Raw genomic sequence first — 13,834 nt, forward strand, 5'->3', positions numbered from 1 at the left:
TGAGTGACCTGGGCTTTCAACAAGACTCTCAACCTTGCAGGCCTCCTTCCAGTTCTAAAGTTCTGTGCAAATCTAGGATGGCCTTTGCCGTGATAGCTGCTGCCCTCAGGAGCTCCTGGTCCAGCCAGAGAGCCAAGCTTGTCGTGCCCCTTGTTTGGGGGAGAAGGTTGGGGGTTCTAGAAACAGCCAATTAGGAGAAGCAGCCTGCTCCCGGTTCCCTGTCTTAGGGCACACCCGTTAGCAGGCCTCTGTCTCTGCCGAGGCACCCTCCGTGGTGCCTTGCCTTCCGCCAGTCCTTCTAACCCTGAGTGCGCTTCCGTGGCCCCTCCCCAGCTTTGGCTCTGGGTGACTCAGCCAGCCTCCTCCAGCAGCCAGGGGGTTTGAGCTCCTGTCAGTCCTTCCAGCCTGGCTCCCAAGCAGAGCAGCTGGGGCTTCGGTAGCTTCGCCTGCCCCCTTCCTGATCGCTCTTTGCCTCGACCCTCCATTCTCCCCTCACAGGAGTCACTCATCTTGGGGCAGGGAGTGGAGCCCCAAAGCGCTTTGCCCGGGATGGGGAGGACAGCTGCTGGCTCCTGTTCACATCTGCAGGGCAAAGTGCTCTGTGCCTGGAGCCCTGAGCTCCCTGGGCCCCTGCACTCCGCTGGCCGGCTGTGTCTGCAGGGGTCTTTGTGACAGGCAGTGGCATGGCCCGACATTATGGGCACCCAGCCATGGCCAGAGTCCCTGCCCTTTGTGCCCACCAGCCACCCAGGAAGCAGACCTCAGGAGATGCAAGGTTAGAAAGAGTCTCGGGCCCCAGCCCAGCATCTCACCTCCACGTGTAGCCCACAGCTGCTCAGCCCCTGGGGCTGTGATGTGGAAGAAGCAGCATGGAGCCTGTGCCAGAGATCCAGGGCTGCTTGCCCTGGGCCAGGGGCTGCTTTCTGGGCTTGATGTGGGTCCGGGCTTTCAGTGGCAGGGACCGTGGGGGAGAAGGGTTATGGCGGTCCCGGGCAGGTTGGCGCACTGAGGCAGAGGGAGACGGAGAAGGCCAGGAGGAGGGTGCAGTGTTCCCATGGGCCTTACAGTATCCCCAGGCCAACCCTTGGCTCTGGCCCAGTGGGCAGAACCTGAGCTGGGGACACTATACTGAAAACCGCTTTGGGGATCTAGTGCTATGTGGCAAGGGGAGAACCTTGCTTCTGTAGTGGTTCTCCTTAAAGAAAATGGACAGACAGGGGCGGTGGCAGGCGAGGGCAGCAAAACTGGCCATGGGCTCTGGGGGGTGTATGGCCAAAGGACCCCTCCCGCAGCATAGCCTCTGACAGCCAGGGCCCAAGGGGAGAGGGAAGAAGCGAGAGGGCAGCTTGGGGGGCTGCTAAGTCCAGGGCCAGCCCAGCAGTACCTTGGTGTCCATTACCTGGCTGGCATGAGATAACACACATGGACTGTGACCACCAAGGGTTCCTGCTGTCCCTTCTTCCCCAACCCCAAAGGCTTTGAAGAAACAACACATAGTGGGCTGGCTCCTTGGGCCAGGTGGAGCTCGTCCTCTCTCTGGCTGGCCTCGCCCACAGCCAGGTGTTTGAGCCTGGAGCTGATGCAGGGAGGACAGGAGAGGCTGAGGCTGACTGGCTTGGCCTGCCTGCCCCCCAGGCCTGCCTCCCTGAGAACCTTTGCAAATGAGGATCCCACCAGTGGGGCCCACCCTGACCCAGCTAGCCAGGTGCTTCCTCCCTGTACATGGGGCCCAGCATGAGTTGGGCGGCTGGTCTCCCCATCCCAGAGGGCAGAGAGGAAGGCCTTTCCCCTGAGTCCTTGCTCATGTTTAGTAGGGGCCAGGGGCTTCAGGAGAGTTCTCAGTTGTGCGCTGCACCGCCCCAGCCACAGCAGGAAGAAGTGCCTGCCCGACGGGGGGAGAAGCCCAGGAATCATGAACAGCAGGTCTGGTGATGCCCACAGTGCCCCGGTACCCAGCACCTCCCCCAGCCAGGTCCATGCCGGAGTTGGCTGGATGTGACTGAGGCCCTGGGCTCCTGGAAGTGCCTGAGGCCGAGCTGGGCTCCGGCATCGCAAAGTCTCTGCAACCCTGCTCGGTGGATTTCCTGCGGGTGTCAGAGCTTCTGTCCTGTCTCATGGTGCCTACCCTGCTAGCCCATCCCAATGGGGCTGGCAGCCCATGCAGACCCCAAATGAACCCCCTGGACCCCTCATCCGCTCCCTCCAGTCCGGCCTTAGTTTCTCACCCTTCAGGACTGAAGTCTCCCCGGCCCAACCCTGGCCCCGTCCTCCGTCCCCCCTGGCTTCAGTCGCATTTTGCTGCCAGCGCAGGGCACTGAAAAACTGCTGGCACTGCCAAAAACCCTGTGTGTGCTATGACTCCCCAAACATCCCTTTATTTTTATTGTTCTGTTAATTACTGTTTAAACTTTAATAAGTCACTTCGTCAGGAGGGGGGACCTGCCGTGAGCTTTTCTGTGCAAACACGGGCCCGGGAGTGACTCGGGTGTAATATAACCCTTTATGCGATGTGGGAATGTTTAGATTGTAACAGAAACTTGTTATTTTAATGACAGTTGGGGGGATCTGACTACAGAAGAGGAGGAAGGTGGGCACAGCCCTTCTCCCCTCGAGTCCCCGCTGAGGACTGGGGGTGGCCTGACCGTACCAGGGGTGCTCCCTTGCGGCTGACGCCAAGGGTCTAAGATGCTGTGGGGCCTCCTGGGCTGCCCAGTCAGGCTCGCCCCAAGGAAAGGATGCCTCCTGAGAGGGTCTCAGGCTCCAGGGTAAGAGGTTGCTTGGGCCTGGATGGTCAAGGTATGTGACGGCTCAAGGAGAAAGCTGGGCTTTGGGGGTTGGGGGAAGCAGGACACCAAGGACCCCCAGATCCCTGGGCAAAGGCAGGGGCCGTGCGATGCTGGACGGCGCCCTAACTGTCCCTGCCTCCAGGCTGGGGAAGAGGCAGCCCTTCCTGCCCCTGAGGGGGGACCCTGCTGAGTCACCACCCACTATGGTGGCAGCTCCAGGCCCTGCAAGGATCGGTGCCAGACATGTCAGCCCACATCAACCTTTCAACAGCCCTGTTGCACGTTAGGATGCTGAGGCCCCGGGCAGAGACGTAACTTGCTCAAAGTGTCAAGCTGTAAAAGGGGGACCATGTTTCTCATGTCAGTTTGTCTTGTTTGGAAGCTGCCCAAGTCCAGGTGCCCGAGTGTGGTCTCAGAGGGCTGGACACTGTCCTGCAATGGCAGGGTGGGGACGGGCTCCAGGCCCACCCAGGAAACCAGGATCATTTCCCCTCAGCCCTTGGCAGGGCTCACCCCTCAGGCCCCTCCTCCCGCTCCCCACCAGGAGGAGGGGCTGCAAGGTGAGAGGGATGTAGAAGTAAGGGCGGTCCCCACAGCTGTGCACTGGCCACTTGCCCTCTTCCGCATAGGGCCTGGGGGCTCCATCTCAGGGAATTAGGGGCTGTGGCCCAAGACAGGAATGATGATGGCCAGGCCACCCCTTCTCACTCTGATGCCCCTGATCCTCTACACCCAGAGGCATTCCTGTCCCCGACCCGCTTTCAGAGCAGGTGACACCTAGAGAGGGAGCCTTTCCCCTGCGTTGGTGAGTCTCCTTCAGGGACCGCAGGACCTCTGGGCCTGGTTTCCTACTTTGTCTTTGCTCGTTCCCTCTCTGTCCATCCACCCACAGAGCCAAGTTTCTGTTCTGTGCCAGCACTGGGTGGCAGAAATAAAGAGCCCTGCACTTGCCTTCAGGGGCCCACGCCTGGTGGGATTAATGGAGTGCCGGGGGTTTGGCACAACCGAGGGGGCCCAACCCCTGCCCAACACTGGGGTGCTCCCATCTGGTCAAGGCGAAGACCCTCGCACTTGGCTGGTCTCTCCTCTCCCTCAGCAGCTGCCTCCCACGAGGGCCCCTCCTCCCTGTGTCCTGCAGGGCAGGGCCAGAGGTTCAGGGCCCCGGCTCCCTGGCATTGGAGGCGAGAGCCCCCCAGATGGCTGCGGCGTGGGCCACGAATCGCTGAGGTTTTCCTTTTCCGAGCAGCGCGTTTTCCTAAATTGTCTTTGACTGCGTGCATGGGTAATGAAAGTTTATGCCCTTGTTAGAAGGACAGGCGGCCAGTTCCAGTTAGAACTGGGGCTGTCTCCCTGCCCGCCCCCGCTGCCCCCCTCCCCAGCAGGCGAGAGCATGAGCACGTGTGTGTGCCCACACACCCCCCTCCCTGGTGGGTATGAAGGCTGTTAGGGGAAGGGAGAGGGGACAGAGGAAAAGAAAAAAAATTTCCATATTTGTGTAAGTTGCTTTAAAAGCATTTTATCATGTCATAAAAAAGGGAAAGTACTCTCAGAAATTGATCCTCTCCGCCAGCCCATTGGACAGAAGGACGTTGGGACGTTAATGGCCATCCTGCTCCAGGGTGGCTTATTAAAAAATTTATACATAAATGCTTAAAATTGCATAAATTATTTAAAAAAAACCAACAAAGTAAGCAATTTGAATTCCCTCTTTTCCTCCCCTTCTGCATCCCCCCCTTTTCCAGCCCCTCATCCCGGTCCTCCGTCCCCTCCTCGGCGCTTCCCCCCTTTTCTCTACTTCCCACCGCACCCCCAGGACCGACCTCCCTGCCCTCCTCGGGGTTTCCCTGCCTCACCCACAAATTAACGAAACAACCAGCCCACTATGAAACACTCACATGCACACGCACTAATAAAAACACCACTAATAATGCCCCAAATCGCGAAATTAAATATTAAGGCCGGAGGAGGCGGACGTGGAGCGGCCGCCACCGTAGCCGAACTTGGAGCTGATGAGTATGTCTCTCGCAGGCGTGGAATGTCACCCACACATCCTGGAGACTGGAGTGGGGAGTTTTATGATGGTTTTTCATTGATTTGTTTCCCCAGCGCAGCTGCCGACCTCTATTGAGGGACAAACATAATCAGCACTGACGCAAATTAGATGGTTATTCGTTTTGAAAATTGACAGAAAAACAATAAAAAAGATGAAATGCTCCCAAATCAATAGATATAATGAAATTCAAATAATCCGAGAGATGAGGTCTCCATGGCAACTGATAATGTGGAAAAGAAAACAATTTAATAAAGGACAGACACACTTTGAAAACAGATTGGGCCCAGGGAGGGGGGCGGGCTGGCGGGTGGAGGGCTGGAGCACGGGCTGGCGAGTGAGGAATCACTGTCCGTCCCAAGGACACCCGCCATAATTAAGCGAGGCTTTCGGCCCCAGAAAGTGCAGATTCAGGTTTTAATACACAAAATTATTTCAGGAGCAGTGAATCGGAAAGTCGTTTGTAATGACCTTCCTGAGAGGCCCGGGCGCGGGGCATGTTGGAGGCTGGGCGGCCAGGCCGGCTGAGTTATGGCATATTTGTGTTTTTATAGTGCGGAGGGGAGGGGGTGGGGGGGAGGGGGGGAGAAGGTTAAACAGTATTTACAGCTCAGTTGTTTTCAGAGAGGAAAGAGAAATAGAGTTCATGGGGAGATGCAGCGGGCAGGCTGGCGGGTGGGTGAGCCGGGGGGCCTCTGGGGCGAGGTGTGAAAGGAGGTGAGCAAGGGGGTCTTCCACCCTCGGGCTGCCTTGCCTTGCCCTAGGGACCCAGAAGGGATGCAGGAGAAGCCGGGGAGTGTCCACCCAGGAGTGGCCTCCCCACTCCAGTTCCCACCGGGGTCTTCTAGGTCTGTGGCCCCTCTGGGGGTAGGGTGGAGCCTGTGGCCACGCTCTGCCCATCACGGCACCTCCTGAAGGGAAAAGGCAGGGCATTCCTGAGGCGGCTGTGGAAAGCTTGCTCGGGGCACTCGGCTCGCCTGGGCACCCGCGAGTTCTCTGCACAGCAGCTAATCACGCCTCTGGGCAGTGTGGCCCTTCTCGAGTCCTGTGCCGTGTCTGGGGCGTGCCCGGTCCCGGTGCACAAGGACCTCGGACGACAACACGCCCCATTGCAGTGGCCGGCCACTGAGAGCCTCCCTGGTCCTCTCTCTGGGCTCCACCTCCCCGCTGAGTGCTTGCCTGGGGCGCACAAAAGGGGAAACTTGGTGCCTTTGGGCTTGGCAGAGGCAGGGGCCACAGGGAAGGGGGCCAGAGCCCCTCCGCAGCCCTTCAGAGGCACTCGCTTGGGCAGGGCAGCTTGCGCCCTGAGAGCCAGGCCCTGGGGTCCCCCTCACCCCCCGAGGCTTTCCAACCTCAGGTTCTGTCTCCCCTTCCGGCTGCAGGAGCCGTGTTTGTGCTCTGTTATGGTGACCACACGCAGCATTGCCAGTTTCCGGGCCGCTCTGCATGTGCACGTGTGAATGTAATGATTGTACAAATACAGAGACGCCTGAGTGTGCGTGTGCGCGCACGGTCTGTGTGTGCGCCGTGTGTGTTTTAAACCTCCCCTGGGTGGTAACTCTTTTTTTTCTCCCCTTCCTGTTTGGCTGTGACCTGGGGGAGATTGATGGCCAGCCTGTGCGGTGGATGCTAACAGTTCCCCTGATTTATAGAGTTACTTACGCTAAGTGAGGCCACTTAGACGCGTCTGGATAGTAAACCTTTTAACTGGACTAAAAAATCATAATAAATAAATAAACAAAGGGGGGCAAGTAGAGCCTAGCAGCCGTCATTCCCCCCCCCCCCCAGCTTAGAACTGTTGGGGACCAAGGGACCTGGCTGAGAGCCCTCAGGGAGCAGTGGCCACTCCCCTCTGCACCCCTCCCCCCTGCAAAAGCTGGGCGGCCCTTCTGTTCCACGCTGGGGGTGGGATTGGGCCCAAGGGGGAAGGACAGCCCTCTCCTTTGGGATGGGTCCTGTGTGAGGTAGGGAAGTCACAGCTGGAGAAGATGGGAGGGAAGCGTTAAGATGCACATGGGCTGCTGTGTGGTGGGGGCAGAAGAGAGGTGAGAGGGATGGTGGAGCCACCGAGGGAGCTTGTGGGGGTGCAGACATCTCTAGAAACCCTTCCTTGCTTCCTATACTCATAGCTCCTGTGGCACCTAAACTTTGCACCACAGCGATTTTGCTTGTAATGACTGGAACTCTGCCCCCTCATCTAAACAGAATTGTCCAGGACGCAGGGACAGGACAGTCTGTCTTGCTCGCATCACACCCTCAGGGTTCAGCTCAGGGCCTGGCCCGTAGCAGGTGCTCAGAGTGTGTTGAATGAACAGGCCCAGCATCTGAACACGGGGGCTGCAGCCTGTCAAGTTCAAGTTCTTAGGGGTGGTGGGTTAGAGGCTCCGACATTGTTGCCACCTGGATGGGAGGCTGTGGGAGGTGTGTGTGGGGTCTCTGACCTTGGACGCCTGAGTGGAGTAGTATCCCAGCTCCAGCACTGACTCTGGGTGACTGTCGGCCGTTACCAACCTTGCCGGGCTCTGCTTCCTCATCTGGAAACGGGGACAGGACAGTGGGCACGTGGGGCAGTTGGAGGGTCACTGAGGTGACACTGTGAAGTGTCCAGCATCTTCCCCTGCAAAGGGCAGTGTTCAGAGGGTTCTAGCCGCTGTGTTGCTCTCAGCGGTGTGGGCCCGGGCAGCCACCAGACTGGGCCAGCCGTGCCCGTGGTGCCCGAGCTGCCTGGCAGCAGGCAGGTGGGCCCTGAACCGCCCCCACCCCAGGGGATGGTGTATGGCCCCTGCCTTACCACCTCCTGATATACAGCGGGCATTAGGCCGCCCAAAGGGGACACTGCATCCTTAGGAAGAAATATGTCCTCATTTTTCTTAAACACCGTTTCCACTGAGTGAAATGTTTAGAAGGGACGTGCAGGGAGAACTTTATTTCCTACCAGGGAGTTCAGAGCCACCAGGCAGAGCCCATAAAGCACCCGGTGCCTGGTAGCTGACAGGCCGCCCAGCCTCGAAACACATTACTCACGGGTGGGGAGGGGCTGCCAGGCCTGCCCAGCCCTGGGGACTACCCCCCACAAGGCAGGAGAAGCAACTCTGAGACCTGTGCCATGAGCACTGGGACTTCTGGTCTCCTTGAGCCCAGGGCAGGGGGCCTGGCCCTGACCAGGTGAGGAGATAGAGCCATTCCAGCCACCTGAACCCCTTAGTCCCCAGAGATCAGGGATGAGGGGCCCGGGTGCAGGTAGAGGAGCCCCCCTTTCCCCCCAGAACTGGCAGGAGTTCTGGCCTTCCCAGCCTTTGCAGGGAGCGATGAGATTCCTGCCATAACGGGCCCCTTCTCCCAGGGCCCTCCCTTCATTCGATTTCTGAAGCTGGCTGATTTGAATATTTATAAATATCAGTAAATTATTTATTGTAGCAATCTGCTGCACCATTTTACCCATCGCAGTTAACACTTTAGGAGGCTCCGTGTTATGGGAACCGGGAGCAGGGGTGAGGAGGAGACCGGCGGGGAGGCCTGGGACTTCCTAGAGCCTGCCCGGGAGGCTTAATGGGAACGTGGCCGGCACCTGTCTGAGCCCTGCCTTCATGAACTCAGGCTCTAGGATGTCTTCACGGCTCCAGGATCAGTTTCCACCCCATCAAATGGGACAATGACAGCGCCGGCTGCGCTGGCTCATTATGAGGCATTGTAAGATAGTGCCTGAAGAGGTGCAGGGACAGGCCAGTCTTGCCCCTCCTTCCTCCAGCCTGAGCAGGATCTGCTCAGGTCAGAGAGGGTTGTTTGCTAGGGAGCTTGTTGTTTGGTGCCCTGGGAGGGAAGGTTCAGACCCTGGGAGCTGGGGAGGGGCCATTTGTTGCTGAGAGGGCAGCCTGCACTCAGCCCAGCCCTCCAGCCTCTCTTTTCTCCCCTACCTCTTCTGGCCAGGTAAGGTTTCCTGGCGTTGGGATCTCATGCCTAGATGTGGCACCACACTTGCCAGTCTGACTCAGGGCTCAGCTGCCTTTTCCCAGGTCCTTGCTTGCCAGGCCCTGTGCTTGGCACCAATAGGCACTCTCTCACCTTACAGTCCTGTAGCCCTTTCACGGGGAGACAGCTTGCTCAGGGCCCGGAGCTAGCAAGGGACAGAGCCAGGCATGAACTCACGACTGTCTGACACCAGAGGCCAGGCCATAACCATGGTGCTGTGCCACCTCCCAGGCTCACTGCAGCCAGCCTAGAGCCACCGGGCCAGAGGCCAGAGGCTGGGAGAGCCCTGGGGCTCGCTGCCTGTGCGCAGGTACCAGCCTGCTCCTGTTCCCAGGCCTGGCGGGCCCCCTGCAGCTGCCCTGCCCCTCATCTCCTCCGGGGTGCTCAGCCTTGGGTAAGCTGCACGGGAGTTCCCTCCCCTTCCACCCTCCAGCCCAAGCCTGCCTCCTGGGCAGTATTGTTCCCAGAGGAAGTGTCCAGTGTAAATAGAGCAGCGGGCAGGCTGGTGGCGGGAAGGAGATGAAAGGGGCAGTGACAGGGCCAGGGACGGATGGCTTCCTCCCATTGAGGCCCGGCCACGGCGTTTATATTTTAGGGAAGAAAGTCAGGGAATGTTTACATGGACAGGAGCCTGGGGTCAGTCCACGAGGGGGTTAGTCTGCAGGTCCCAGGGCCCCGATGGATAGGGAGGGGAGAACGGCCCCACGGGGTGAACAGGAAGGCGGGGTGGGTGGCGGATGGGCAACTTGGACCTCGGCTCTCACAGCCCCCTGCCCGCCGCCCCATCCTCGCACACGGTCCCACTTAAGAGGAAGACGGCTCTCTGCCTCCTGCCCTGTACCCCAGGCACTCACGCCTTCTCTACCTCCACCCCGGGGAGTAGCAGTGGAGTCAGAGGGAGGGCAACATCTGGAAGGCAGGTGGGCTGGGGCAGAGCAGCAGCTGGAGGGCAGGTGGAGGGGACGTAGGCGGAGCAAAGGGGCCTGCAGGCTGGGAGTGGGCCCTGGGTACACAGCTGCATCGCAGCTGGTGGGGGCCCAGGAGGGACCAAGCCAGGCACACAGCCGAGATCAGGAGAGGGTGGGCTGGGCTGGGTGGGCCCCACTGCCAGGAGGCTCCAGGATGGGTGGGGGCCCAGGGAGGAGCGTGTCTCCAGCAGCAAGTGCGGCCCTGGGAGCTTCTGCTTTCCTCTTCCTTGGGATAAATATTTATAGATTCATTCGCCGTCTGCCATACACACTTGGCTGCTTACCTCCCAGTAAAAATAGAGCGGGCTCTCCCACTCCCACCCTTCCCTTCGCCACCAGGACAGGGGACACAGGGGACCAGAGAAGGCCTGTTCCCCAGAGGCCTGCTGGAGAAAACTTGGTGTCACAGAGCCTGGCGGCTGGCCCGCAGGTGGGGTGAGATGTGTGATTAGGGCTTCCATCATGGAGCTTTGAGAAGGAACCCCATGTTGGCACTTGGAGACTTGGGTGTGGGCGGCACAGGCTCGGAGACTTGGACAAACATGGGTACAGTGGGCATCCGGCTTGAGCAAGGGTGGGGCCCAGCACGGCCTGGACCACAGGACTTGGGAAGACTGGAGTGAGCCAAAGCAGACCCTTCTCGGAGGCTGGGCTGGGCTGGGATCACTGGGCCCATCTGGGCTTCAAGGGCAGGTCTGGGGTCACTGAGCGTTATCTGTATTGGAGACAACCATCCATGTGTACAAGCGAAGTCTACTTGTGGGATGAGGTCCCCTGGCAGGCACAGGTGTGGCCATCCTGTCTGACTATGGCTTCCAGGGGGCCCTCTCAGTGGGCTTCCAGGTGTGTGGGTTTTTAGGGTGTGATCCGTTGGAGTGAAGCCCCTTCTGACCATGGACCTGGGAGCAAAGCCGCTGCCCTCACTTAGCCTTTGGACCTATGTGGAGACTTGGACATGCCCACTCCTTTGCTGAGGGACATGTGAGGGAGCCCTGCCATCGAGAAGCTTCTCCAGGCTCCCTGTGCCCAAAGTCATGTGAGCCGAGACTTTCTGCCAGGGCCACCACCCTACCCCTGGCTCCACCATAGGGGCACACAGTAGGAGCTCACTAAATGGATGGATGGACAGATGGACGGGCGGGCAGACAGATACACAAATCAACGTGTGTGTGTGTGTGTGTGTGTGTGTGTGTGTGTGTGTGTGTGTACCCTTGTGGGCCTTACTGCAGGTCCATGGCCGTATAGTGAGTGGGCTTGCATATGCCCCCAGGACCGTGTGCGGCCCGCTCTGCAGTCGTGGGGAGGTAGCTAGCACTCAGGCAGTCTCGTTAGAGTTTCGGGCTGTTTGCGTGGGGCTGTCGTGTTCAGGGATTAGGCACTGTGACGGTGGCTTCTGGGCTTTCCATTGTGCACCTGAGGAATCCCAGCCAGTTCCAGCTGTAGCTTCTCAGGGCTGGGAAGTGGGCTTCCCGGGACCAGCCAGGCCGTCCAGGGCTGCAGGAGCTGCGGGAGGCGGAGAAGGCTGTGAGGGTCTCAGGCAGGGATGAGTGCCCCTCGGAGGAGCTGGGGGGAGTGTGCCCTTGGATGCCCTGATTGAGGCCTGGAGAAAGGGGCGGTGACAGTAAATGGCCAGAGGAGACGAGAGTGTCTGTGAGGGGGAACAAGGAAAAGGGGGGGCCTTCAGGAAGGCCCCGAGTGGCTGGAGAAGAGAGGCCAAGGCTCTCAGGGAGCACTGGCCGCCGTCGGCTGGGGCCCAGGGACCGGGCTGGGCAGAGGAGCTGCCGGGGATGCGAAGCTCAGATGGGGACGGCTGCCAGCCAAGTGCACTGGGACAGTACGGCAAGAGGCTGGCACGGGCTGCTCCCTGGCTGTCAGCTGAGAGCACGTAGGCTGAGGAGCTGGTTGTGGTGCAAAGCCGGCAGGTGACAGCAGCCTGACTCCACGTGTGAGCATCTCACCCACAACATGGCCTGCGTGCCCCTGTGTCCTCGTGTGTCAGAGGTCACGCTGCCTCCTTTATACTAACTGAGGCATGGCCGGCCTGCCTCTCAGAACAGGGGTTCTAGGGCCCAAGTAAGTGTAGAAAGTGCTTCCAGGAACCAGGTGCTGGGAAGAAGACTGGCCCTTGTGTTTGAAGAGTCATTCATTCGTTCATTCATTCATTCGTTTACGGATATTTCTTGAACCAACTAGTACATGCCCGGCTTGGTGCCCGGCTCTTGGATAGAGAGATGGGCAAGCTTGGTCCCCCTGAGCTCACAGTCTAGTGAGAGTTCAAACATGCAGTGGGCAGTGTCAGGGCAGTGTGACGGGACCGTGATTGGGAAGACCTCTGGCTTGGGGGAGGCAGGGGCAGAGGCTCCATCCCAGTCGAGGTGGCGGGCCATGCCTGGCACGCACGCCTCTGAGACCTCTCTTTCTATCCTGCAGCTGAAGGCACCCGGTGCACCGACCCACCCACAGGCAAGCCCGCGATGGCGGCCAAGCGCAAAGGCGGCCTGAAGCTCAACGCCATCTGCGCCAAGCTGAGCCGCCAGGTGGTGGTGGAGAAGGGAGCGGAGGCTGGCTCCCACACCGAGGGCAGCCCACTGAGGCCCCAGGACAAAGAGCGCAGTGGCCCTGAGTCAGGGGTGGCCCGGGCCCCTCGCAGCGAAGAAGACAAGAGGCGGGCAGTGATCGAGAAGTGGGTCAACGGGGAGTACAGTGAGGAGCCGGCACCCACGCCCGTGTTGGGGCGCAGTGCCCGTGAGGGCCTGGAGCTGCCGCCCGAGGGCGTCTACATGGTGCAGCCCCAGGGCTGCAGTGACGAGGAGGACCACGGCGAGGAGCTCCCCAAGGACGGCAGCGTGCTGGAGAAGAGCACAGACAGGGCGGCCTCCAAGGACAGCGGTGGCCCTGGTGCCAAGCAGGCTTCAGGTGGGTGTCGGAAGCCTGGATGGGACATAACCTGGTGAGGGGGCCCTAGCGGGAGGGGGTGGGATGGGGAGGGGGCGAGAGGTGTGTCCACGGGACACTCCCCGTCCCGCACTCTTGCTCCAAATATTGGCACCTCGTTCTGACCCAGTGAGGACTCGTGAGGAGGGTGGGCTGGGGCCAAGCTAATGCCTGGGATGGGGAGACGGGTCGGGGAGAAGCACCGGGGGTGAGAAGGGAAGGGCCTGACAAGGCAGCTTCCCAAGTGTGTGAGCAGGTTTGGGGCAGGGGGCGGCCAAACACATGGTGAGTCTTCAGGAAGCAACAGATGGAGAGATGGAGGGGTGGATGGGCAGACAGCGTAGCCAACTGTCAACACACACCTGCATAGGGAGGAGCTTGTTGGGGGGCGTGGTACCAGGCAGGATGTGCGCCTGCCTGGGGAGCAGCAGTGAGCGCCATGAGCCCCACTGGCTCACGGTCTGCAAAGGCTCTCAGGGGGTTTTCTTCAAAAAACTCTAGGATAGGCCTGTTCTCCCACCCTCGCTTGGTTCATCCCGAAGTCTTCCCCATGTCTCACCACCTGCCTTCTCCTTCCCAGAGGTCCCGGCTATCCTCAGCAGGACCTCTCGGGCAAGGCACAGGGCCACAGGATGGACCGGCCGCATCTCCCATTACGTCCACCTGCCCCGGCCACGGCCCTCTGGCGGACCTCTCTTCCACGGGGTGGCTAAGGCCCGGCTTTTCTGGTGTCTCTTTGTCCTTACACTCAGTGCAATTCAGATCTCCTGCTGCTGCGGGGAGAGAGGACCTGGGGTTCCAGGTGGCAGGGGCGTCACCCCTAGGACTGGAAGCCTGGGGTCTGGGATCTTTTCTCAGCTCCCCGGCCTCCTTCCCAGGCATGTGCCTGGTGCCGGAGCCTCCCCTGCCTGCTCCCGTACCCCTTTCCCTCTGCAGTGAGGGGCACATCTCCTCCCTGCACGGGGAGCCCTGTGCAGCCACATAATTATGCGTATAAGATATAAACAGAGCTGTTTAATTATCCTTCGCCACATCAGTGACAGAGTAATTAACAAACATTGCAAGATCAATGAGGAAAAGTGTGACCTTCAGTTTCCTCTGATAGGAAAAGCCCTTGCCGTTCCGAG

The 13,834-nt window shown here is 59.7% G+C and overlaps 1 protein-coding gene across 4 annotated transcripts in view; it reads left to right on the forward strand.

The window, feature by feature from the left end:
* CASZ1 (castor zinc finger 1) overlaps positions 1–13,834 on the forward strand; it is a 150,150-nt gene that overhangs the window by 110,200 nt on the left and 26,116 nt on the right. For all 4 annotated transcript variants that reach the window (XM_074334061.1, XM_019746785.2, XM_074334060.1 and 1 more), the window contains one exon: positions 12,204–12,689. In XM_074334061.1, coding sequence (XP_074190162.1) covers positions 12,204–12,689 — 486 coding nt within the window. The remainder of the gene's footprint in view (positions 1–12,203; positions 12,690–13,834) is intronic.

Source organism: Rhinolophus sinicus, linkage group LG06, assembly GCF_036562045.2.
Source record: "Rhinolophus sinicus isolate RSC01 linkage group LG06, ASM3656204v1, whole genome shotgun sequence".
Lineage (NCBI taxonomy): Eukaryota > Metazoa > Chordata > Mammalia > Chiroptera > Rhinolophidae > Rhinolophus > Rhinolophus sinicus.